Here is a 25,762-nt window from a genome sequence, read left to right as displayed (position 1 = left end):
ATTGTGATCATTGCGCTCTTCCCAGCTCAGGCAGATCGGTCACCGGCCATCGGGCGGCCTCTCACAGCAGCTCACGCCAGCTGCCAGCCATGCATGGTAGCTTACGCAGCCCACTGCAGCCCATGTCGTCGCAGGCAACCCACGGCAGCCCAGCTCCAGGTGGAGCCGCTGTTCACCATCTCAACTGCGGAGGGATCCACCTCCCCATGTGGGATCCAAACCGGCAGCCCTGCTGCCCAGAGCCCGCGCTCCCAAGCGAACTCCCAACCAACGAGCCACTGGGCCGGCCCACAAACAGGTGTCTTGATAGACTCTTTCTTTACTAGTCTGCTTTCTTCTGGAGACAGATGTGTCCTATAGGTTGTCTGCTCGTCGTCCAGCTGGCTTTTTCTACAGCTTTTAGTATGTTCACTCAAGTGGCCCCTTGGGTACTGAGAATAGCAATATTTTATATGTGCTGCCCATTTAGCAAGCGCCAGGCACTTGTTCTAGGCACTTCTCCTTGACAAAAACTCTCTCCTTGACTAAACTTTAGTTAGGCTCATCTGAGCCTTCTCCTCCCTGTTCTTGCTGGGCCTGCATAGCCCAGTTTGAGCAAGAATGCCTCTGCCCTTGATGTCTGATCACCCTAGGTATCTGATCAAGTTCCTCTCTCCGCCCCCGCTTTTTTGATGTTTAAGTCCTTGGCCTGCTTTTAGCAAAGATCCTGTTAGGTCAGTTTAGCAAGAATTCCCCTACCTTTGGTGTGTCCTCTTAGCAATTTTCCATCCACTGGGCCCCTCACTCTGCTGCTTGGCTATAAAACCCCACTTGTTCTTGAATGTTCATAGTTAAGCTTGATTTCGCTCCCCTCTTGCAATATCCCTGATGCAATAGTCTTGGATAAAGCCTTCCTTACCATTTTAACAAATGTCAGAATACATTTTTAGCAACATTATTTCGTTCATTTATCCTCACCAGGGCCCTACGAGATAGGTACTGTAAATGTCTCCACTTTACCACTGGGAAAGTAGGGAGGGGAGAGGATGCCCTACAGGATGAGATGCCAGCTGGTGCCACCTTCTCAGTTTGCACCTGGACATACTCCCAAGTTCTCCCGGCTGCAGGTGGTCCCATCGGTTCACCTGTTGGGGTATTAACCAGGCAAGATATTGCTCCCTTTGCGGCAAAAAATGCCGATGTTCTCCAGCCGCCCCGGGGAACTCCCCGAGCAATGAGTGGACGGAGAGGGGCGAAAGAGGGAAGCGCGGGCAGCCGGCCGCGGTCTCCTAGCAAACGGGCAGCGGTCACGTGGCCCGACTCACGTGGCCCGGAGCTCAGCGGGGGTTGGAGCCCAGGTAGCGGGGCTGGGTGAGGCCGCTAAGTTTGCTTCCTGCGTTCCAAGACCAAGAGCCCCCGCGACTGTCGCACAGGTGCCCTCCGCCTAGGTCGGGATGGAGCTGCCAGCCGTGAACCTGAAGGTGGCCACGCGCGGGGCGGGGCGGGGCGGGGCTCCTGGAGTGTGGGGGCCGGTTACGCTTTCAAAGTAGGAGTTGAGAGGGGAGAGGGCCGGGAGTTGGGGACAGAGGAGGGGGAAGGAGAGAGAAAACGTACAGACCCCAGGTGAGAAGGGGGCGGGCAGACAAACCAAGGCAGGGAGAGGGATCCCGGAGGGAAGGCCGAGGGAACTGGAGGCGGCAGGGAGGGAAGCCCTCTCCTGGAGTCAGCCCCCTCCGACTGGGACCATCCGGCCCCGGAGGATCGCTTTGCCCTCCGCGACCAGAAGTCCCCTGGAGGAAGAGGAAGGTGCGGGGGATGGGCTAACTCAGACCCGGAGCGGGGCTTGGAGGCGGGACACCTCCCCTCCACCTGGAGGGAGAGGGCGAGAGGGAGGAGGAGGGATACTAGACCTTTCACCTGGCCTCCCATAACCTCATGGCAGCCTCCTTTATTTGCTAAACCCAGTTAAGAAAATTAGATGTTCCCCGACTAGTGGTTTCCAAAATGTATAAACCCTGCATCCTTATTTCCTAAGACACATGAACTCCAGCAGAAGTTGCTTAAAAGCAGAAAACCACAGCTTTGTGTACTTAGTAAAACCCGGCAGGGCTTCCTGGGATGTCTTCATTTCCTGAGCTGCTTCCGCAGCTCCTTAGGAACGGCCAGTGGCTGTTCATTTTCTCCTGCCAAACCCCAGCCCGCCGTGCTTCTTGGCTGTGTTTGCGACAGAGGGGCTGTGACCTTCAGCTTTGGTCAGGAGGGTGTGAACCTTCCACCAAATCTGCCATTTTGGGTCTCGGTGCAGATGCAGTCTCTTGAAACCGTATCTAGGAATGCCCTTTTACACGAGTGACAAAGCATTTAGCAGCTATGGTGTCCGGTCCTAAAGGAACTTAAGAGATAGATGACTACAAAACAGCACATCATCCATATTGGGATTATGAGGCGTGATCTGTGCTATGACTTTATACAGGCAGACTTCCAGTAATCACACTTGCTGGGGCAAACCTCCCTGAAGCTCCTTGTCAACAGCTGCGTGGAGAGATGGCTGGAGCAAGGGAATGGACCTGGGTTGAAGGGTTAGCCAGGAGGACATTTCCATGAAGGAAACATCCACACTCACTCTGTTCTGGGCACTGTGGGGTTAATGCCAGCTGCTTTTTCGCTAATTGGAAATTTGCCTAAAACAATGCTAAGAGAAAAACAGGTGAGGGACAGAGCTGCAGGCGTTGAGAAGGGAGAGAGCTCTCATTCATGGGGCATCTATGGTGTGCCAGGTTATTTATTTAATCACAACCACCTTCGGAGAAAGCTGATATTGTCATCTTTTACGGATGAGCAAACCTCCACTCAGATCAGCTCAATAACTTGCCAAAGTCCCACAGGGATTAAGTGGCAGAGTCAGGATTTGAACCCACCAGGGTCAGACTTCAAAGCCAGCCTGTATACCTTGCCTGGTCATCAGTTAGGGCTGCCTTCTGCCTTGACAGTTTATGTCCATCAGGAGGACTTAGCTTGTTTGGGGCTTTTTTTGAGCAACTTTATGGGCCTGACAGACCAAGCACTGCCACAGGTGTGAGCTGCGCTGGCTTTCGGTGGCCAGAATGAAACGCTGGTCCTTCCCTGGACTTGGGGAAAAAAGACCCCCTGCCTCTCAAGGTCTTGGCTGTTCCGAGTCAAAGACAAGCGTTGGGAGGCTCTGAGGGACTAGGGTTGCCAGGTAACATATGGGATATCCGGTTGAATTTGAATTTCAGATCAACAGGGAATAATTTTTTAGCATAACTATATTCCAGGCAATGTTTGGGTCATACTAGCAAATTATTCATTATCTGAAATTTAACATTAACTAAGTGTTCTGTATTTTTGTTGTTAAATCTGGCCTCCCTGTAGAGGGTAGCTGTTGACTGTGGGCTCACAGGCACTTCCGTGGGATGTTCTGAGATCTGGACCCTGAGGGAGCTGGGGACATGCAGCCTGTGGACCTGCACTCCCTTCCTACTCCCTTATTTTCCTACATCTTTGGGAATCGGCTGAATGCCTGCTTGTGCCCAGCCAGAGGGGGCAGTGGTACCAGGTTAAAAGAAACAGCTGCCCCAGGCCCTTTGCACAAAAGGTAATCCCTAACTGAGCCCCATTCCTGAGGCAAGTCTTGAACTGGAGGCATGACATTGTGACAAGCTTAGAAAGGACTAGACTTGGGTTCATGAGGTCTTGTGGGAAGAGTCCCTTGGGAAGTGTGTGGGGGGGGCAGGCGGTGTAGCATTTGTTAAGAACTCAGGAAGCTGACTTTCTATGGCAATGAGGACAGCGATGTATCAAGGGCTGATTACCTGGTAGGCACTGTGTCGAGCGTTCCACACACCGCTCCACCTCCCTGTACCACTAGATCCCCACAACAACCCTATGAAACAGGCAGATTGTCCCTACTTTACGGAAGAGCAAGCTGCGGTTCTGAGAAGTCGGGTAACTTGCGCAAGGTCACACAGCTTCTGCAGCATAGAGCCAGGATCAGATCGTCGGCTGCAGCGCTCATGCAGTTAACCACTGCCGGACTCCGCCTCCCCCTAGGGCAGCCCTGACTTGTGTCCGGAGCCCTAGCCACCCTCTGGGATCTCACTACCTCACAGGTCGTGGAGTGTTTGCACGGGACTGGTAGGACTATATTTCATATATTGATCTGGATGTTGATCTGAGAGGTTCGTCTACCACCTGTTTGGGAAGCCTCCCTCCCCCCCATCCCTCAGTGGGCCTCTACTGGTAAAGTAGTCTAAGTCCACAGGACCCCTTAGTTTCCCCTTAGCCTTCCCTTCTCGAGGTTAAAGCTCCTCATTTCCACCCGCTTTTTCCTTGCTCTTCCAAACCCTGACAGTGTAGCCCAGGGACAGAGCACAGGCCTTGGGGCCGGACAGACCTGCGTTCAAGGCTGGGCCTTGCTACTTATTAAGTATGTGACCTTGAGCAGGTTTCTTAACTTCTTGGTATCAGTCTCCTCACTGTAAAAGAGGACAAAAATACACCGTTATCTCCTAGGGTGATAAGAGGAGGAGCTAGTGGTCCAGGAGGTGGTGTAGCATCACACCTTGATTGGCATAAAAACTCAGACCAGACAGACCATCTGAGATTTGCACCTGGGCTCTCTTATTTGTAAGTTTTACAGTTTGCGCCAATTTATTTACCCTCTCACAGCCTCCGTAAAACGAGATTAATGCTCTGCCCCGTATGGTTGCAAGGGTGACAGGGGTCAAGTGTTCAAGGCAGTGTGAACACATGGCAGGCAGGGCCTCGTCAGTAGCAGCAGTGGCTGGTAACAGTTTTGGGTGCCTGCCCCACATAGGTATTTATGATTATAAAGTAGATACATACAGTGACTGTCCAGATCCCTGTGTCTCTGCAGTTGAGGCACCCCTAGGGGACATTCGGGTGACAGGTATTGCCCCCATTTCACAGAGAAGGAACCTAGGGCTCAGACACAGAGGGACATGGCTCCTATACCAGAACCCAGGTCCCCTATCTCTAATCCAGCATCCTACGACCCCATGTTGCCTTGGCCCTTTCCTTCCCCGGTCTTCTGACACATGGGACGCCATCTGGAAAAGAGCCCTGCAGCCCCCCTGGACCATGCACTATGTGAAGAGCTAGGAGTTCAGGTCTTTCTTTCCTCTGGCCCTGCCAGGAAAGGTTGGGCCGCCCAGGGGCATTCTCAGATCCTGGCCACTCCTTCCCCACCTTCTCTGCTGCAGCACCTGAGACTCCCTTGTCTCCCACTGGTTACTGGAAGCCTTCCCCAGAGCAGCAGACAGTTTTTTGTGCCAAGATGAGTCACTGTTTCCTCCTCCAGGACTCTGGGGAAGGGCAGGGCCTGTTTGGCCCAGTTTCTTTTTGGCGCTTTCTTGGACATTTTTAGGTGGGTGTGTCCTCCCATTACAAAGATGGGGAACCTGAGGCCAAGGAGGCCTAGTCTTCAGTGGGTTTCTTTTCCCAGTGACTTAAGAGAAGGGATCAGATAATGCTCAGTTTCTCATATATGAGGTCTGACAATTAAGTTTGCGAACTTGTTGCAATGCTGTTGCTAACCTTTTTTAATATCAGAGGGGTTATTTATTATGAATTTGTACCAACCGGACAGTTAACCAAGTTGACTATTTGGAAACGCTGAAAAGCTGCGTGAAAAAGTTAGACAACCTGAACTTGTCGCCAACAATTCATGGTTCTTGCATCACGACAATGCACCAGCTCACATGGCACTGTCTGTGAGGGAGTTTTTAGCCAGTAAACAAATAACTGTATTGGAACACCCTCCCTACTCACCTGATCTGGCCCCCAGTGACTTCTTTCTTTACCCAAAGATAAAGGAAATAGTGAAAGGAAGGCATTTTGATGATATTTAGGACATCAAGGATAATTTGATGACAGCTCTGATAGCCATTCCAGAAAAAGAGTTCCAAAATTGCTTTGGGGTGGACTAGGTGCTGGAGTCAGTGCATAACTTCCCAAGGGGAGGGCTTCAAAGGTGACGGTAGTGATATTCAGCAGTGAGGTATGGCACTTTTTCTAGGATGAGTTTGTGCACTTAATTGTCCGACCTCGTATTTATAATACAAAAGTGATGTCACACGGCAGGAACTGTATGTTTCTTGAATATCTGCAATATTTCCAGGTTATGCTCTTTTCTTCCCAAGAGAGGGCATGGTTTTAAACCTTGGCCAGGTGCTCACTCGCCTTTCTGCCTCTAGGAGAAGTGTTTATCTCACAGGTTAAGGGATTACCCCCACAGGCTTCCCTGCGGATCAGCTGCCCCTGTGGCTCAGCCTTTCATCTGACCCTAAAAAAGCCGGGCTCTGCAGGACCATTTATTTGTTCAAGACCTATTGTGTGCACAGTCTAGATGTAGGAACCAAAGCACTGGGAAATAAAGACCGGTTCTGAAAGAGAAGCTATCGGTGGGAAGGATCAGGTGTTGATTTTCGGGAGGAAGATGGTGATGTGAGCTGCCTCGCCTGTGCCTCCATCCTCCTTGTCCTCTCTTAGTCCGAAAGCTGGACACCAGGACCACTGTGGCTGGCCACTCGGCTTGGTCGTTGGCGGATCCCCTCCCCTCTGAGGGCAGGATTTCCTGTTAGAGGAGATGGTGGTTGGCTCTCAAGATAAAATCAGAATTCTTCCCCACACCCCTCAGGCCCAGCCCTGCCCTCCCCCACCCTCTTATCTTCTATTCCAGTCACTTTGGCTTCTTTTCAGTTCCCAGAATGTTCCATGCTCCCTTCTGCCACACAGCAGGTGATGTCCCTTCTGTTTGAAATGCTCTTCTTTTCACTCTGCCCCTTCTGCTCACCACTTTCATCTTGGCTTAAATATCACTCTCTCAGAGAACCTCCTAAGCAGCCCGCGCCCCCACTGCCCCTGATGTAGAAGGAGGTTCCTTTCCCTCTGCTGTAACTTTCCTTCAGAATGGGGTGTTCTCATTGGCTGCCTCGATCCTAAAGTGCTTATGGGACGAGCCGGTGTCTCCTGCTGGCGAGGAGAGGGCAGTGCCACATCTGTACTCACCAATGAATCCCCAGAGTGGCTGACAAGCTGGTGTCAGGGATGGTAAATGTTTAAGAAACTTAGGACCATCTGATCACTTCTGTTGAGCCTCTGGGGAAGTCTAAGCCTCCCCTGCCCCGTTTCCCCATCTGTGTAATGGGGGGAGCACACCCACCCCGGCCCAGACAGCCTAATGGTCACGGCTGAATCCTGGCTGTGCTGCTGACCAGCTGTGTGACCTTTTAGGCAAGTTACTCACCTCTGAGCCTCCGTTTCCTCAACTATAAAATGGTACCTCAGAGGATTGTAAGAATTAAATGAGTTCCTATACAGGAAGTACTTAGAATGGTGCCCCCCTCATAGGAAGAGCTCAAGAATACACAGAGGTAGACAATTGTGAAGATTCCTTCCAGAGCTGGGCTTCTGTGATGTACAGGATACCTTTTTCAGTCTTGGGATCTCCCCAAATTTGGGAAGTTCTCACCTCAGTCCTTACAGAATTCTTTTCCTAGTCTTCTGAGTTTTGGGGTGCTGTGGAGCCAGACCCCTTTTTGCACACTCGCGCTCGGCTCTAGCATGAAGGTGGGGTGTCCCAGCCTTTTCTCCAGACTCCCTCTCCCCATACATGTGGAAACTGCCCATGTCTGTCGCGGACCTCCAGGGGAAAGGTTAGGTGCACAGGTTCTGGAGATGACTTAAATTCTAGCTTTTCCACTTGCCATTGATGGACTCTTTATCACATTCACTGACTTCTGAGACCAGCTCTCACCTCTGAGGTGGGAATGATAACAGGGTCTGTCCCAGAGGCTGTTGTGAGGCCCAGGGAAGCTCGTTGAGGCATTTGGTGCAGGGCCTGGCACACAGTAGGTGTGCATTAAAAAGTAACTTCTAGAAATGCTTTTCCCTCCTCGGCCAGAGTTCTTTATTGCAGGTGGCAACCTCTCCTGCCCTTTCACCAGACCAGAAGCCTGGGTCTTTCACAGCAAGTCCGTGCTATGTCTGCCCTGTCTCCCTGGGCCTGGCCTACTGCCCCTGCCCCAGGCTCTTGGCATGCCCCCCGCCCCCCGGCTTAACTCCTCAGTTCCTTGAGTAAACTCCTCCAAGGGCCCCACTGATGCCCCTGACTTGGGGCTCCTGGCCTCCCATAGTCTCAGTGCCACCCCCACCCCTCAGCCATTGCCACATCCGCCTTCTCACGGCTCTGAGTCCTGCCTCCCTGCCTGTCTTCCATGCCCCCACCCTGAAACACCTCGCTCTGCCTCCCCATTTCCTGGCTGATCCTCACTCATCCTTCAGCCCCAGCTCCGAAGTCCCCTCCTTCTTTGGAATCTCTGGCTGACAGCTGCCCTGCCCTCCCCGTAGCATCTGTTCCTTCCTTCTTTATTTGCTTTCCAGTCAGGGCCCTTTTGATTGCCAGGAATAGAGACCAGTTCCAGTCAAGGGGGCCATTATTTTAAGGACATATGGGGCAATAAAAAGGGTAGCGTATTACAGAAATTAGAACAAAGCGAAAGGGATTTTTCTTTTCCTTGACATAAATCCAGCCAAGTGATTTCCTGCAGAAAAGCCTCCAGCGGCTTCCTTCAGTGCCCTGAGGATGAAATCCAGGCCCCTAACTGAGGCCCTGCCATCCCGGCTGCTCTCTCCCTGCGCAGCACCCCGCCTCCAGTGTCCCAAGAAATGAGCTTCTCTGAGTTCACCACCACCACTCCGGCCACTTCCCACTGAGGCCTCCTCTGATTTCAGAGCAGATTGCCAGGTTCCCCAAAGGAGCCTCCAGCCTTTGGAAGCAGGAAGGGGTGTGGGTGTCATCAGCCCCGAAGGGAATGGGGAGGGGCAACGTGGCAGCGTCCCCTGGCCTGGCCTGTGGTCTGCCTCCTCTTCTATCCCTGGTTCACTTGCCGTTGCTGATGTTTCTTTTAATCAGACATTGATGGAAGCCCTCTCAGGTGCCAAGCAGGGGCCTCCTGTGTTTTCTGGCTTCAAAACCTTCCCTACCTCCCACCCCCATGGTGCTCGCATTCACAGCTCTCATCGTCCATCCCCTCCCCCCCATTTTGTGCCATAGATGATCCTCCTGGTTCACTGGCTGCTGACGACCTGGTGAGTGACTCCACCGTGTCTCCTGGGACCTGGGTCCACGTGTCTCCTGGGGTCTTGTCCACCTGTCTCCCTGCCAGTTCCAAGACTGAGTAGCACCTTTGTCAAGAGCATCATTAGCAAGCCCCTCGCGCCCCAAGCTCTGGGCGGTTCCCAGAGGCCTTTGCCATCACTGCCTCCCAGGCACTTTGAGGCCTCATGGTAGGGGAGGCAGCCAGCCCAGGGCAGTCCTGACAGCTCAGCTTCTCCAGATACTGCGCAAGGCCCTCCGGGGCTTGGCGTGACTCTTCTTCCCTGCAAAAGGCCTCTGCATCTGGGGGGTCTGAGGTGCTGCAGCCAGGGGGCTGGTCTCATATGCCTGCTGCGTTCCCCGAGGCAGGCAGGGTGGACATCAGGGAGAGCTCTGCGTGTCTGTGATCTTAGGTGAGTCACTTAAACTCCCTGAGTCATTTTCTCATCTGTAAAATAAAAGCGTCCCTGCCCCTCCCACTTGCCTCTTAAGGTCATTGGAAGGTGAAGGCCCGACTTGAGAAATAACCGCTAAGGTGTATAGAGGGCAGCCAGGTGCCAGCTGCCAGGCTGAGCTGCTTTCCTTCTGTGGGTTAGCTCAGCAGCTCAGCAAGTAGACACACGATGAACCTGACACTGGAGTGAGGTCACTTGCTTAGGGTGGACCTTCTTATATCACACCCCATGCCCACAGACAGCAGACTCAGGATTCTGTGGACCCTGGTCGTGGCCTGGCTCTGCCATGTTCCAGCCAGGCCACCTGGGGCGAGCGACTCCACCTCTCGGGGCCTTGGTTTCCATCTGTAAAATGGGTACAAGGCTGGCACTCCTCAGGAGCCATGAGGGAGAGGCGTGGCCTGCTCATCAGACACTGCCTGCCTGGGGCCTGCCAGAAAGGGCGGCTCGAGGACTGCAGGACTGACTGACTCATCACCGGCTGGTTTATCTGTTGAGCTTCTGGGGAGATTTCTCTGACAACTTATGGGAGTGGAAACCATTGAGTTCATGTGTGCACTTTGCAGACTTTGAAGAGCAGGGCACATGTAAACGGTTGTGAATAATGTGAACAGGGATAGTCATGGTTAATGACCTTGGGGAGGAAAGTCAAATACAGATTTCCCAGTCACACTCCGCCAGCTTCTCAGCTGGTGAGTCTGGGCTGGGGCCCCAGCACTTGCTTTCATAAAACCCCACAGTGAGATTACTTGCAGACCATGGAGCCTAGTTACACTCTATCCTTAACCACTCTGCACGTGTTTTCTGGATGGTGTACATCATGAATGTCATTGGAGTTCATGAAGTGCCTCCCTGCATGCTGGGGAGAGCTAGGCCCAGTGAAAACAGTAAGAGCGAGCATGGCCTCTTGAGCCAGACTGCCTGGGTTCAAATCCTAGCTCTGCCATGTAGCGGCTGTGGGATCTTGGGCAAGTTACTTGACTTCCCTGCCTGTCCTGTAAAATGCAGATCATAATTGTGCCTCCTTCCTGGAATGATGAACACAAATGCACATAAATGAGTTCATTTAAAGCATTTAGAACTGTGCCAGACACTAGTGAGGCCTCTGTGTGAACGATTATTTTCATTGGGTTAACAAGTAAACATATCAGCTAGTACCCTAAAAAATAAAATAGGGTGGGCATTGTGTTAGAAAGTGACGAGGTGGTACTTAAAACTGGGTGGTCAGGAAGGGAGTTAAAATTTGAGCTGAGACTAAAATGACAAAGAGGGGCCAGATGTTCAGGGTAGAGGGAGCATCACGGGCAATGGCCTGGAGGTGAAGGAGGGCTGTGTCACGGGTGACTCCCTCGGGGCCCCTTAGACCATGGGGAATAGTGTATTGTATTCCAAGTGGGACAGAAAACTGTTGGAGGATTTTCAGGAGTGATATCGCCTGACATTACTGGCTGTTGTTTAGAGAATGGCCTGAAGGGGGCAGGAGCGGAGGTTAGGAGACCAGTAGGGGGCTGCGGTGGTGAATCCTGGCAGAAGAAGACAATTTGGACCTGGAGGGATCCGACTGGGAAGCAGAGCCAGTGGGATTTCCTGGCATTTCTGGTGCACCGTGGGGGAAGGAGGACAAGTACCCTGTGACCTGGAAGACTCTGGCCTCTTCTCAGAGGGGCCCCCGAGGGCCTGGAGCGCCAGGGAGGTGACCTGTGGGAGGGGGTGGGCACCTGTGGGGCGGTCACCTCCTGACTTGACTCAGGCGTGTCTTCCCACAGGGGCTGCCTCGTGTTCTTGGGCCCCTACGCCTGGGCCAACTTCACCGTCCTGGCCTTGGGGGTGTGGGCCGTGGCTCAGCGGGACTCCGTCGACGCCATAAGCATGGTGAGCTGGGAAGCAGCACGGGGAACTGGCTTCAGGATGACCCGTGGCCCCTGCTCTGTCTTCCCCTCACCGGCCCCCCGTCTTCTCTCTCTTCCTTGTGTCTCCCCATTTTCCACTTCCTAAAGCCTTGCAGATAAGCCCACCCAGGCTGCCAGCCCACGTGTGTTTTCACTAGCCTGGCCTGCTTCTCCGCTTGTCTGGCTCAGAGAGCCTGGAATCTGCTCACTGTCTTGCCCAAGAAAGGCATGGGGTGGGGTCCCACCAGTACCCCAGACTGGTCACTCCTCAAGGCAGTGGGGCATGTACCCAGTACCGCGCCCCCTCCCTCTTAGGAGGGAGGGATGTGGCTGGGAGACCCGCGAAGAGGGAACTCCACTACTCTATGAGGTCAGAGTGGACACAGCCCAGCTGAGCTCTCCCTGGGGGAGCTTCCCAACACCCACTTAGCCCCAAGGGGCGGTGAGCACTGCAGCACCAGCCTCTCAGCGTGACAGGCTGGGGGCCTCACAGGATGACAGCGAAGGGACTTTCTTGGTGGTGGAGACAGGTTGGGTGAACTCTGAGGGACTTTCCATCTCAGAGGTCCTGGAACCAAGTTGTGTGCCTCATCATGACCTCAAGAGTGACAGGAGATGCGTGGGGGGCTCTGGCGGAGTTGGCAGGCTGGGTATAGACCTGCGCCCCCAGTCCCTGCTCTGGCCCTACAGACATCAGGTGTCTCATCCACAGGGTCCTGCCTGATCTGTTTTCCAGCAAACCCTAAAGGCACAAGAGGTCACAAATGGGAGCTTCCAGTCTGGGGTATATGGTGGGGGAGTAATGGGGGAGTGACAGAGCATCGCTGTGCTCGTCAACACCGATGACATGGTCACGTCTGGGCCCTGCGCTGGCCTGTCTTGCAGTTTCTGGGCGGCTTGGTGGCCACCATCTTCCTGGACATCATCCACATTAGCATCTTCTACCCACGGTACGGCCTCACGGACACGGGGCGCTTTGGCGCCGGCATGGCCATCCTCAGCCTGCTCCTCAAGCCGTTTTCCTGCTGCCTCGTCTACCACATGTACCGGGAACGCGGGGGTGAATTCCTGCTCCACGCTGGTGAGGCCACCCTCTCCTGCCAGCTCCCGACTCCCCACACCTCCTCTGTCTCCGCCTTGCCCGACCCACAGCCCTTGCCCCAGTGAGCTGACCTTGCGCCAGGCGACAAGGGCTCAAGGTGCAGGGATGGGCTTGGCATGAGCGCTAAGCGCCAGGCTAGAAGGTGTGCCAGCTCCTGGTCTCTGCTGCAGGAGCTCCGTGGTCCCCCGGCTGTCCCAGCCTGGCGTGACCTTTCCCCGGCATCAGGCTACAGGCAGAGTTGGGGGCAGTGGCCAGTCCCCCTCTTCTGAGCTCGAGCACAGATGCAGCTGGTGATGTGATGCAGTTCCACGGGCAGCTGTGGGCAGTCTGCAGCCTGAGGCTGGAGGGCACCTGCAGGGCCACCTTCTCTCAGCTCCCACGGACCCCATGCCCAGAACCACTTCTGCCTCGTGGGGTCTGGGTGGCCAAGGGGGAGAGGGTTCCGGCATGGGGCAGGGAGCCTCAGCCAAGGACAGCGCTGAGCGGCAGGTGCTGACCGGCCCTCTCGCCTTAGCCCAGCCCCTCACTGCCCCACCACACGCCTTCTCTGAGCTGTACCCCTTCTCATAATGGTGGACCCATTTTCCTGCTCTCTCTCAGAGAGAGAAACGGGGGGAGGTGGATTTGGTCTTCTATCTGCTGAGAAGAGAGGCCCAGGGTGGCCTGTGACCGGCCTGAGGGAGCAAATCAGCCAAGGACAGGAGTGGAACCTCAGCACTGCCCAGGCCTGCCCCAGTGGTGGTGGTGGGGGGGCACGGGGGGTGCAGTGACATTCCTGCCTTTGGACAGATGGGGAACCTGAGGCCCAGAGCCCTTGGGACTTGTTCAGGATGCTAGCACAAAGGAGCAGAGTAGGGATGGGAGCGAGGAATGTGGGCACCCAGCCCTCCCACTGCCTTGCAGCCCTGGCCCCAGCTCTCTGACCTCTGCAACCGTGCCAGGCCCTGGGGCCTTCTGGCTGTAGTATCACGGTGTCCATTCTGCCTGGAGAGGAGCTCCAGGGCAGCCGTGGACCCAGGGCTGGACATTCCTCAGCCCAGATTCCTGAGCGTGCGCTGCTTGGGGAAGCGCCGGGGGTGGTGGCTAAGAGCTCTAGCTTTGGGGCCATGCTGCCTACGTTTGGATCCCAGCCCTCAGCTTCAAGCTGTGTAATCTCAGGCAAGTCAGTTCATCTCTTTGATCCTGAGTTTCCTCATCTATAAAGTGGGGCCGATAAAAATAGCTGCTCTGTAGGGTTACGGGAGGACTGAATGGACAATACATGTTTAAGGCCTGGTGCCTGGGGCTGCAGCCACCATCACTGTCCTGGGTGCCAGGACGCCCAGTGCTGGCCTTCCTGGTGGGGATGGAGCGGATCTTGGTTTGTACTTAGTGGGACGTCCTGTGTCCTCACCCATCATTTTTTCTTTCCCTCCAACTCCCCACGCCCTAGGTTTCCGTGGACCTTCACAGGAGCACAGTGCTTACCAGACGATTGACTCACCAGAGGTACCCTCAGACCCTTTGGCAGGCCCGGAGACCAAGGGTCACACTCCCCAAGGGTACTGAAGCCGGACGTACTGGGCCAGGCCCCAGCCCAGGGGCCAGGTTGACAAACCGCAGGGGAGGTCCAGGCTGCGTCACCTTCCTCATGCCCTGGACGCCGTCCCAGGGCTGCTCCTCACTCCCCTTTCTCGGACCTAACATGCAATGTGCCTTCCCGTTCCCCATCTCAGGGTTGCCTGAACGCCTCTGTGCACACACCTGTCCCCAGCTCCCTGAGGCCTCCCCTTCCTTCCAGGTATCCCACTGGTCCGAGGCTGCGAACCATGGTCTCTTTCCTCAGCTCTCCCCCTAGCTGCTCCGTGCAGGCCCCAGGTCAAGGCCTGCCTGAGCCTGGCAGGGTCCAACTCTTGGGGCTAGTGACGCCCCGGCCCCAGGGCTGCCCCCTCGGTTGTCAAGCCCTCCCACTGAAGCTCTGTGACCTGCCAGTTGTGCCCAGCCCCAGGAGCTCTGGGTTGAGGTCCTTTGGCTTCTCACTGCCTGGTCACGTGGTACCTGGGGACCCCAGGACTGGAGGCAGAGGTATCTGTAGCACCCGGCACCCACCATGGCATTAAAGTTTGGGGAATTCTGTAGCTCGGTGTGTGTTGAGCTATCATTCATCTCCCAGCTGGGCTGGGGCCTGGACCTGCCATTCCTGGGAAGGTTTCCTCTGTGAATCCCCAGGGTGCTGGGGCTTAGCTGCCTGGTCTGTTGTGGCAGGAGGAGAGACGGGCTCGTGACCAGTGGGGCCTCCCCTGCGCCCAGCTCTGGCCTAGCTGAGGCCCCAGTAGGAAGGGCATCTATTCCAGGATATCCGTTTCTCTGAATCGGGTGACTTGAGGACTGGTTTGGATCTTGCTCTGCCACTGACTGGCTGTATGTCCTTGGGCGACTTAGCCTCTCTGACCTCACTGTCGTCTTCTGGACAAGGTGTAATGCCTGCCAAAGGGGGATGACACAAATGAAATGTTAAGTGCCTGGGCCACGGAAGGGCTCCCAAGATGACAGCAAAATTGTTAGTGGGGTTGCTCCTTGAGTCTGTGATGATGTTGGGTCAGGAGGCAACAGGCGACCTTTTCCTGGCTGACCGTGTGTCTTGGCCCCAGAGCTGACTGGAAGTGACACCTGTCCAGAAGCCCCAAGGGTCCCATGGCCAGGGCCCCAGGTGTCTGGGCTCTCCTGGGCCATCCTGACTTGTCCCCAGGACTAGTACACAGCCCCCACCATTCCGTTTCCATCTATCAAAGAGGCTGAGTACCTGCCACCGCTGAGCTAGGGCCTGAACCACAAGGGTTACCTGCGGTGCCTGCTCTCGGAGAACAGACATTCAGAGTCCTCTGTCAGGAGGCAAGAACCCCAAAAGATGGAACACAGGCCTCTGGGGAGGAGCTCGTCCCTGGGGCCAAGGGATGCTGAGTGCTACCTCCTTGGCAAACGGGAAACGGCCTCCCTGTTGGAAGGGGACAGACAAGCCACGGTACATTCATTCTATGGAATCCTGTTCAGCAGTTCAGGTGAGTAAACCAGACCTAATTCTGTCGATGACGGTCCCCCAAATGTGAACAAAACAGATTGCAGAATGGCATATGCAACAGGATGGCATTTGTGTGAATTTAAAAACTTTACAGCAATATCATGCGTTATTCTTGGGTGTAGATACAGTAAAATATAAAAATGTGGACCAGAAGGACACATGTCAAGTTCATGATTGTGGTGGCCTTGGGTGGGGTAGGGGCGTGGCCTGAAGGAAATGGGAATAAAACCCAAGTTCCTGGCATGTGGGAGGCTTGTAGTCGGTGTGCTCCTGTGTTTGTGTCATGAACATGCCAGGTTTCCAAAGGGAATGAACAGGTGATGGGGGAGCCACTGGGGAACAGATAATAGAGCCTGTGCCAAGCAGAGGGGATAGTATAATCAGAGACCCCAATTCCTCACAGTCCCAGAGCCCCACGTCTGACCGGATCTTTGGGTAGAAACAGAGGGAGGCTCTTGTCTTAAGTGCGTCCCCAGAAACACTCTGAGATGAAGTGTGAGACTTCGTGCAAAGCAAGGGAGCTGAGCTTGCTTGGTCATTGGCCATGGGCTGCTCCAGGGATGGGGGAGAGGGAGGTGGACTTGACCATCCAGGCTACTCGGTCTCCCTGACCATTCAGGCAAAGTGGTCCCAGGAGCCTGGGCACCGTCCTGCAAGGAGAGGGTCTCAGAAGCACACAGAATCGATGAGGACCACCAGTATAGCTGCCCCCCTTCCACACAGCAGGTCTCACAAGGGAGAGCTAACATTTATTCCACAAGCATTCGAAGACCTATGGGAACGAGGCAGTGTTCTGGATACTGGGGATACCAGAGTGGTACTTGGGAGACTCCATCTCGCATGAGAGGGAACAGCTCGTAGGAAGGCTTCCGTGGGTGCGTGCCTGCCTGGCCTGTTTGGGGACACCACCAGGAGGCCAGTGTGACTGGAGCCGAGGGGAGAGGGAGGGGGTGAGGTCAGGAAGGCAGCAGGGGCTAGATGGTACAGGGTGAGTGGGTGATTTTGAAGACTGGCTTTTTTTTTTTTTTTAAGATTTTTATTGGGGAATTGGGAGGATGGGAACAGTGCTGGGGAATTGGGGGAAGGGGAACAGACAAGCTGCTGTCCTTTTGTTCTTCAGTCTAGTTGTGGAGGACGTTGCTTCACTGGCCCAAGTTGGCACCATCATTGCGCTCTTCCCGGGCGAGGCATTTCAGTCGCCGGCTTCTGGACGGCCGCTCACTGCGGCTGCTGGCTGCTCACGCTGGCTGCTGGCTGCTGGCTACATACAGTAGCCCATGGCAACCCACTGCCACAGGGGCTGCAGCCTATGCCGTCGCAGTGACACAAGGCAACCCAGCTCCAGGTAGAGCTGCTGTTCAGCATCTTAGCTGTGGAGGGCAGCATCACTGGCCCTCATATATGGGATCTGAACCGGGGCCCTCTGGCGTCCCAAGCCAGTTCCCAACCATCGCGCCACTCCGCTGGCCCTGAAGACTGGCTTTTACTGAGTGAGATGGGACATGGTCTGATTTACATTCTAAAAGGGCAGTGTCGGTGGCTTGGACTAGGAGGTAGAGGTGGGGGTGGTGACAAGAGGTCATGTGGAACAGGACACTATGCACCAATTGTCAGTCCCAAGGGAGGACTCAACCCTTCTGCCCATTGTATCTTGGTAGTGGAAGCGCCAAGGAGAAAACACTGCAGTCAGGCACTGGGTGGACAACGCTTTTCTCACACCGAGAAGAGACAGCAAGATCAGCTGCAGTAGTGGAAGTCCATCCACCAGGGCCATTGGGTCTCCCCTGCCAGCTGCTACTCACCCTCTCATGCCAAGGGTGGAGGACCCTGTCCCCTTCCCGAGGAAGACAGATACAGCAGTGGGGCTGGCCAGTCGCCATATGACACACGCTTAAGCGGAACAAAAGAGCGTACATTGAGCCTCAAATGGAAAGACATGCCCACACAAGATGACAAGCTGGGCACAGGCTGTCTGGGCTCTTATCTCTTGGTGAGGAAGTGTCCCAGGCCCATGGCCCATTGTTATGCAGCTGAGTGGGGTTGGAAGCCAGCCTGCAGGAGTCTGCCTTTCCCAACAGGGCAGCTCCTAGGTACTTTTTGAAGGCAGAGCCGCAGGATTCACTGATGGACTGGATGGAGGAGGAGGAGAAGAGTCCATGATTGCAAGATTTTGGGCCTGAGCAGCTGGAGGCTGGAGCTGCCACTAGCCAGGAGGGAGGACAGAAGGAAGGCCAGGTTCAGAGCACTGGTCACTCAGTCTTGGATGGGCCACACTTGAGATAATGGGGCTTCCAACCAGACCTCAGCGCTGTGTTCTTTTAAAAATGCCAGCTTCTATAAGTACTTGGAAATAGTCTATATTTTAGTCTATGAGAGTCTGACATTCTAGAAACTGTCAACCACAGGAAGCAAATTCCTCTCGTCTCTGGACTCCGGCCGGAGAGGGCTGAAGTCACTTGTGTAGTTTACAAATCTTGTATTTCTTGTTTTCACAAAGCCGATCCTTCCAGATGAGGAAGCCAGAGGAATTGCCTAGGGCGGTCACTGTCTTCTGTTGGCCAAAACCAGACTGGAGCCCATGGTACCTACAGAGTCCCCACCTCAGGCCAGTCCTCAGAGTCTTCAAAACAGTCTGCAAATTCCAACTCTCACAACCTCCCTCCAAACCAGCTCTAGACAAGGCTAGCCTTGGCTGAAATCCAAGCTGCCCTGGTGACTAACTGTGTAAGAGATTAGACTCTCTTAACCTCACTGTGCCTGTTTCCTTATCTGAAAAATGGGGAATAATAATAGTGCCTGACTTAGGAATTAGTGAGGATTGAAAATTAGTAACATGTTTAATAAATGTTAGACCTCATTACCTGTATTCAGAGAGAGGGAGGGTGTGGCCAGTGTAGGGGAGGAGAAAACTTTCCTCCATCTTCTTAGGGTTCTTGGCTGGGTCTGAAAAGAGAGGAATCCATGATCGCAAAGATTGGACTCTGCAGAGATTAATCAGGAGAAAAGATCAACAGGAGAAAAGCCTACAAGTTTTATTGAATTTTTATGTGTACATGGAAGCCTTCACAAGAGAATGAAGACTCAAAGAAGTGACCAGAACAGGAAGTTTTTACACTGTTTAGACAAATTTGTGAAGAATTGACAACACAAAGGGGTTTGAGCTAGAAACAAATGGTGAAGAAGTAACTAGGATAAGGTTGAGTTTAACAAGGCTTGTTTGTACAATTTCTCGGCCATACATTCCCTATCTCTGATGATAAAATGTCTTCTGTCCTCCTGCAAGGAGGGGACCTTTCACATGGGAGATGACCTGAGAAGAAGGTGAGGTGGCGGGAAGGTCAGAGTGACCTTCCTGCTTCTGCCCTTTTCTCAAACAGTTTAAGACATTCAATATGCCATGATGCCATATTTTGGGGGTAGCATGTCCTGAACCCCATCACCAGTCTATCTATCTGACCATCCATTCATTTTTTATTCTATAACAGTGCTTTCTACAAGTTTTCAAAAGATCGAAAAAATTGTCAGGAAGTAAAACACAGATCTTCATCACCGGCAACAGTAAAACTCTGCGGGTCCAGTTCTCCAGGTGGCTGGGGGCTTGTGTGCACACCTGTCAGTCCAGTGACCATCAACAGAGTCAACAGGTTGCTATAAAACATTCTTGGGCTGGCTGAGTGGCATGTTGGTTAAGAGCTGGCTTGGGACGCCAGAGGGCCCTGGTTCAGATCCCACATATGAGGGCCAGTAACACTGGCCTCTACAGCTAAGATGCTGAACAACAGCTCAACTTGGAGTTGGGCTGCCATGAGTCGCCGGTGATAGGCTGCAGCGGGTTGCCATGGGCTACCGTGTGTGGCCGGCAGCCAGCATGAGCGGCTGTCCAGAAGCTGGTGACTGATCTGCCTCGCCCGGGAAGAGCGCAATGATGGTGCCAACTTGGGCCAGTGAAGCAACATCCTCCACAACTAGACTGAAGAACAAAAAGGACAGCAACTTGTCTGTTCCCCTTCCCCCAATTCCCCAGCACTGTTCCCATCCCCTAATTCCTCAATAAAAATATTTTTTAAAAACCCAAAACATTCTCACCTCGAAGATCTAAACACAGAATCACAGATTTGAACTGGAAAGGAGCTTAGAGTCTCCCTAACCCAGTGGTTTGCAAAGTCTATTTTATTTCAAACGCTTTGCTCAAAAGAAATCATACCCAGTATATTAAACAGAGCTGGTCTGACAGGGCACGCCCCCTGCCATCAGCACCACCACGCTAATGTATGATCCCCAGAGCACAAACTGATGAAAACCGATCCCCTAGGTCCTCAGTCCACAGCTGAGAACACAGACCCAGAAAGAGGAGACTCCGACAAGGGCAGATGGAGATGTCTTGATTTTAGAGCCAGAATGTGGCGATGTGGAGACTGGGATGCCAGGTAGAGTTCAAGGAAATAAATAGAACTTCTACAAATGAAAAAAAAAAAAAGATTGAAATTAGAAACTCAATGGATAGGTTAATGCATAGAATAGATACACTGGAAGAGAGAGTCAGTAGCCTTGAAGATGGATTTGAAGCACTTACTCGGATTGCAGCAAACAGAATATGAGAAATTAAGAAACAAAGGATAGAGGGAGACGGTCCGACGTAACTATAGTCAGACTTCCTGCAAGGGGCAATGGGCAAGAGGCAACCTTCAAAGGTAAAATAGCAGATAATTTTTCAAAATAAAAAGATTCGGGAAGCCAAATAATCACCAAACAGAATAAGAAAAAAAAAATCCACACTTATAGTCCAAATGATGGAACTTTGTGCATATGCTGCTTTGTTCATATCTTCAGCTCCAGGAACAGTGCCGGCACCCAGTAAATGCTTTTTAAAAGGTGTGGAATGAATGGGTGAACAAAAACTGTAGAACACCACATACAAACATTAATATCCCCAAAGCAGCCATGTAGAAAAGGTATTTATTATTTTAAAAGGAATAACAATTACACCAGCAGCTGATGGATTAACAGTGACAATAGAAACCAGAAGATAGGAATGAGATCTTCAAAGTGGTGAGAAAAATAACTGTCAACCTTAAATTGTGCACTAGCGAGTTATCTTTCAAGGATGAGGGTGAAATAAAGACGTTTTCAGAGAAGTGACAATAGAGTTTATCACCAACAGACCTTCAATACAGAAACATCTAAAGAATCTTTTTGTGGAAGAAGGAAAATTTTCCATAAAGATCTGACATGCACAAAGGAAACAGTAAGTATGTGACAATAATATATTTCAGGAGGAGCCAACCGGACACAACGTATTATAAAGTCCTTTTTTTGTCTGAAAGAAGGGTAAATACTGGATTACCTTTAGACTTTGTCAAATTAAATGTACATATTAAAATGTCTTGGATAACCACTGAGTAAATAGAAACAGAATGTAATTTTCAAGCCAGCTGTGCGTGAGTGAAGGTGGGGGATATAAAAAAGAAAACCTTGATCAATTCTTAAAAAGGCAAGAAAGGAGGGGGGAAAAAACCCCGTGAAGTTTGACCATTAGCAAGCACAAAACTAAGATAGTTTGTATAAATATGTCACACTTGTAAATTATTTTTTAATTCTAAAAAAAAATTCTAGCCATATTGTGTTTATAAGAGACACACCTAAAATATTGGGTTGTCGGAAAAGTCATGACGTATTTTTTCTATGTTTTTCGTTGCAAAAATGCATCATGACTTTTCCGACAACCCAATATACGGACACAGCAAGGCTGAAAGTAAAAGGGTAAAAAATTAAACCAGGCAAATAACCAAATTATAGTTGATGTAGCTGGATTAGTATCAGACTAGCTTGACTTCAGGGCAAAAGTATTACTGGTGATAAAAGAGGGACAAGACCTAAAGACCAAAGGTTCAATCCACCAGGTTTGAGAGGAGATATTAGATGCATAGACTTAAGAAGCAAGTAACGGTCACCCCATCCTTCAAGAATTGCTTTAGAATTTAAAAGGCTCTTTGGCATTTATTTGTCAAGCATCTGACTCATAGCAAACAGGAGAGAGTACAGTAGGTGTTACCACTCCAGTTTTACACATAAGGAGCCTGAGGTTCAGAGAAGATAAGGACGTTTGTCTAAAGTCACACAGCGGCAGAGCGATCTTGATCACGTGTCTCCTGACTCCCGGCCCAGCGCTATTTCCTCTTTTAGGAAGGAGAAAGAATACAATCTGAGCACAGGTAGGAAAGGGCAGGGCAGAACGCTGTGGGGAAGAGCATGGAACGGCAGGTGGAAAATGCCTAACGGGAAGTGGGACTGGACCAAGCACACAGCGCGGAGAGGAGTGGGTAAGAGTGGATTCATTTCAGCCAGTCTTACCTGTCCTGCATGCGCAAGAAGTTTGCACGAGGCTGCGTACTTTGCCAGCCGATGCACTGCGCAGGGGTCCAGAACCCTCTTGCAGAACCGCGCACTCCCGCTGGCGTCCTCCTCCCGCGCCCTCGGTCCCACGCGCGCGCAAACAGGGGCCGCCACGTTCACGACTCGGGGCATCCAGGAGCCCCGTGCACCCTCGAGGCAGCTCCCGAACACTGGGCGGCGCTCTCTGACGTTGCCCCCAACCCCCACCTACCTGGGTCGTTGGCTGTGCTGCCCGAGGTCCCATCCAGGTTCAAACCCAAAGGGGTGAAAGAGGACCCGAGGAAGACAGACGCAAGGGAGGGCAGGTTCAGAAAGGCGGGATCACTGACCGCAAGTTCTTTAGGTGGGAGGAGGAGGAAGGAAGGCTCCGATGTCCTTAATTATACAGGGATGGGGGTGGAGTGGCGTGGGAGTCGGCAGATAGTGAGGGGGATGAGGTGCAGGTGGACAGCGCGCCCAGGCATGGGGGTGGGGAGAGGAGGGAATTGAGGGTAGGAAAGGATAAATGGATTAAGCTGCCTCAAGTCTCCTTTGGAAAGAAGTGGGGACTGGGTGGTCCTGGGTAGAAAGAATGGCGGTGGAGTCAGCCCCAGGTGGTCCCTCTGCAGCTGCAGACCAGCTGGAGGGCCTTGGGCTGGGCAGGTAGCCCCTAAAGCTCCAATTTCCTCTTCTGTAAAACAAAGGACCAAATTCTTAGGGCTGCAGTGCAGATTAAATGACAAGATAAATCCTAAAGGCTGCATGGTGCTTACATGGTTCATTGATTTAACACAGAGTATGAACCCCTATTATGTGCCAAGCACTATTCCATGTGCTGTGAACGCAGCAGGATAAAAAAGAGAGTGGCTCGTAGTCCACTGGAGGCAGAAAAGCAAACACTAATTTCTTCAGCCTGTTAGGTGGTGGTAAGTAATGAAGAAAAATCATGCATGGTAGAGGAAGGAGTGGGGAGGGTGCTCTGGTCAGAGAGAGGGTGGTCAGGGAAGGGCTCACTGTGCTGTTTGAGGCAGGAGCTAAAGGAGAGAGGGAGAGAAGGAAAGAGAGTTGTAGGCAGAGGGAAAGCAAGTGCAAAGGCCCTGAGGTCAGAACACGCAGGGCATCTTAGAAGAACAGCCAGGAGGCTGGTGTGTTTAGAGCAGAGAGAGCAAGGGGACAGGAGTAGGGATGAGGTTGCTAAGGTAACTGGGAGCCAGCAAACTTTCTTAAAAGTCAGAGAGTAAATGTTTTAGGCTTTGTGGGACCATAAGGTTGAAACTCCGCTGCCATGTAATGTAGTGAGAAAGCAGCCACGGACAAGCCATAAACAAATAGACAAGGCTGTGTTCCAGTATCACTTTATTTACATAATAGGCTCCCTGAGGTAGGGCCTTGCAGGCCTTCATTGAAGACTGAGAGGGTTGGGGAGCTGTTGGGGCTTTTGGTTTGAGTCAGGATCTAAACGTTCACAGGATCACTCTGGCCACTGTGGGGAGTAGGCTGTGAGAATGAGGGCAAAGTGGGAGACCTGATAGGAGGCAATGAGGTGAGGGCCTCTTGATCTAGGGAAGTGGGGATGGAGGTGGCGAGCAGGGTCAGTCTGGATATCTTTGGAAGGTAGAGCAGATGGGACTAGCTGTTGAGAGAGCAAGGAGCCAGAGTGGCTCCAGGATTGTCCCCTGAGCCAGCCGGGAGGCTGGAGCCACCGTTCTCAGAGAAGGGTGTGGAGGATAGCAGTCTGCCTTAGAACTGTCTGAAGCTGAGATCACCTGCGGTGCATGCATCAGGGAAGGGAGGGAGCAGAGGGTTGAGCCCTGGTGCCTCCTTCGCTAAGAGCTGAGAAGAGGAGGAACCAGCAGAGACTGGGAAGGAGACAGCCGGCAGGAGACAGGGAAGCCGAGAGGTGGCGTCCTGGAGTCAGGGAAGCAAGGACTCCAAGGGGGACAAGTAACCACCGTTGTGTTGCCACCACTAGAAAACCAAGTGCTGAGAACTGGCCAGGGACCTGGCATCTCGGAGGTCACCTGGAGGAAAGCGGTTTCGGGGTGGGAGGAGCCCAACTGCAGTGAGGTCAGCAGAGGTGGCGGTGGGAGAGGAATTGGGATTTGGGTGTGATGAGAAATGGCCTGGGACCTGGAGGCTCACGAGAGAGGGGGTTTTGGTGTTTTAGCTTTTTGTTTCAAAGATGGAAAAAAATAACTACCTGATAGGAATGATTCAGTAAAGAAGGAGGATGTGTGGATGACTGGGGCGGCTGGGGAACTTCGGGAGCAGGGACAGGGCCCTGACACGGAGCCTGTGTCCCGCCCCCAAGCTCTGTGCCCTGGTGTGTGGCTGAGTCAGCTGTGGGGCTTGGGTGTCGTGGGTCTTTTTCCTGATTGATAGAATGGCACCTCAGAGGCTGTGGTGGTCCTGGGTGCTGCCCTTGGACAGGGGGGACAGGATGGCACCCAGAGCTTAGGGGAGGGTCAGGCTGGGGGGACCACACAGGATGGGGGAGGAGAGGCTATGGGCATGAAGCTGGTGGGGAGCTGGTGGCATAGCTCTTCTGATGGCTCTGTTTCATGAGTGCGGAAGGAAACAAGGTCAGCTGTAGGGGCTGTGGGAAGAACGGGGCAGAGGTTTAAGGACAGAGGAGAAAGTGTGAATTAGTATCTAGGAAGGCGGCGAGGAGAGGACCGGACTAGAGTCTGATTCTCCAGCATCCTTGAGGGCTGGCTTGAGACTGAAGGTCGTAACTTTGAAAGGAGGCCCTCAGTGCAGCTATAAGGGGTTCTTTAGCCTCTTTAACTAGTGTTGTGATTTTGCTGAGTGAATGGGGCAAAAAGAGGGAGCTGAGGGTGTGCAAAGGGGGTGATTATAATCCTGGATGGTTAAACCTCAGGAGGGGAGAGAGGCATCAATGGGCCAGGGACCAAGGGTGGTGGGGTCTCATGGAGGGAAAGATTGTTGGGGTTGGAGCTCTCAAGGGAGTCGGCTGGAGAGATGGGGCTGGGCTCTGAAATGGAAATTCAGGAGGGGTTACTTAGGATGACAAAATCTGGGGGACCGTGGGAGCAGGTGGCTGAGGGCACATGAACAGCAAGATGGTGGGAGGGGAGAAGGTCAAGGACCCCACAGGCCGGGAGTTGGAGGGATTATCCGTGTGGATGGTGAAATTACTAAGAATGGAGACCGGTGTGTGTTGGAGAAAGTGACAGTGAGCCGGGCGTTGACATCTTCGAGGAATGAGGGGACATGACCTGGACTTCCTTCATGGCCAGCGTGGAGCTTAGAACCTGAGTGTTTTAGGGAGGTGGGAGGGAGAATGGTCAGGAAGTGGTGACAGAAAGCAAAGAGAGCCTCACCTCACTTCCGGCCAGGTAGGGGTGCTGGAAAACACAAGAAAATGACAATGGAAAAGAGTGGGGAGAGGAGACCTCAAGGGGTTCCCACCAGGACAGCTGGGGCCGGGCGGAGGGCAACCAGGGGTGCTGGTGAAGGGTGGGGTGGAGACCAGGGCTAGGGCCAGGTGGGAGCCCAGGCACCCTTTCCCTCCCCGTCAGATCCTGTCTGATCAAACAGGCTGCTGGCCGTGGTGGGGACCAAGGACACTGCCGCCCTGGCTTTGCCCTGCAACTCATGGAGCTGAGACCTGACACCAGCCACAAGGAGAATGTGCCCCCCAGGCCTGCGACCCCCCTGAGGCCAGGCAAGAGGCTGAGTGGGTCTGGGTCGGAGAGGGCGGGAGCAGGGTCCCCTCTAGGTATTGGCCCAGAGCCCTTTCCCCAA

The 25,762-nt window shown here is 53.0% G+C and overlaps 1 protein-coding gene across 2 annotated transcripts; it reads left to right on the top strand.

Annotated features, from left to right (window-relative positions):
• The first annotated feature begins 1,294 nt into the window (after positions 1-1,294).
• AGTRAP (angiotensin II receptor associated protein) lies at positions 1,295-14,681 on the top strand. 2 transcript variants are annotated; one of them, XM_019639847.1, is made up of 5 exons: positions 1,295-1,460; positions 9,077-9,111; positions 11,340-11,445; positions 12,348-12,543; positions 13,997-14,681. In XM_019639847.1, exons 1-5 carry the CDS (start codon positions 1,434-1,436, stop codon positions 14,110-14,112), a joined length of 480 nt encoding a protein of 159 aa, XP_019495392.1. In that variant the 5' UTR covers positions 1,295-1,433; the 3' UTR covers positions 14,113-14,681. The 2 variants fall into 2 exon arrangements, with proteins under 2 accessions (XP_019495392.1, XP_019495393.1); XM_019639848.1 differs by lacking the exon at positions 1,295-1,460 and adding an exon at positions 1,579-1,602.
• The last annotated feature ends 11,081 nt before the right edge of the window (positions 14,682-25,762 follow it).

Source organism: Hipposideros armiger, unplaced genomic scaffold (assembly GCF_001890085.2).
Source record: "Hipposideros armiger isolate ML-2016 unplaced genomic scaffold, ASM189008v1 scaffold_46, whole genome shotgun sequence".
Classification (NCBI taxonomy): domain Eukaryota; kingdom Metazoa; phylum Chordata; class Mammalia; order Chiroptera; family Hipposideridae; genus Hipposideros; species Hipposideros armiger.
This window is presented reverse-complemented; position numbering and strand designations above follow the sequence as displayed.

Coding starts and splice junctions, on each gene's coding strand:
- AGTRAP (XM_019639847.1), top strand. CDS start 1,434: ATGGAGCTGCCAGCCGTGAACCTGAAG. Junction 9,112..11,339: donor CACTGGCTGCTGACGACCTG/GTGAGTGACTCC, acceptor GTCTTCCCACAG/GGGCTGCCTCGTGTTCTTGG. Junction 11,446..12,347: donor CCGTCGACGCCATAAGCATG/GTGAGCTGGGAA, acceptor CCTGTCTTGCAG/TTTCTGGGCGGCTTGGTGGC.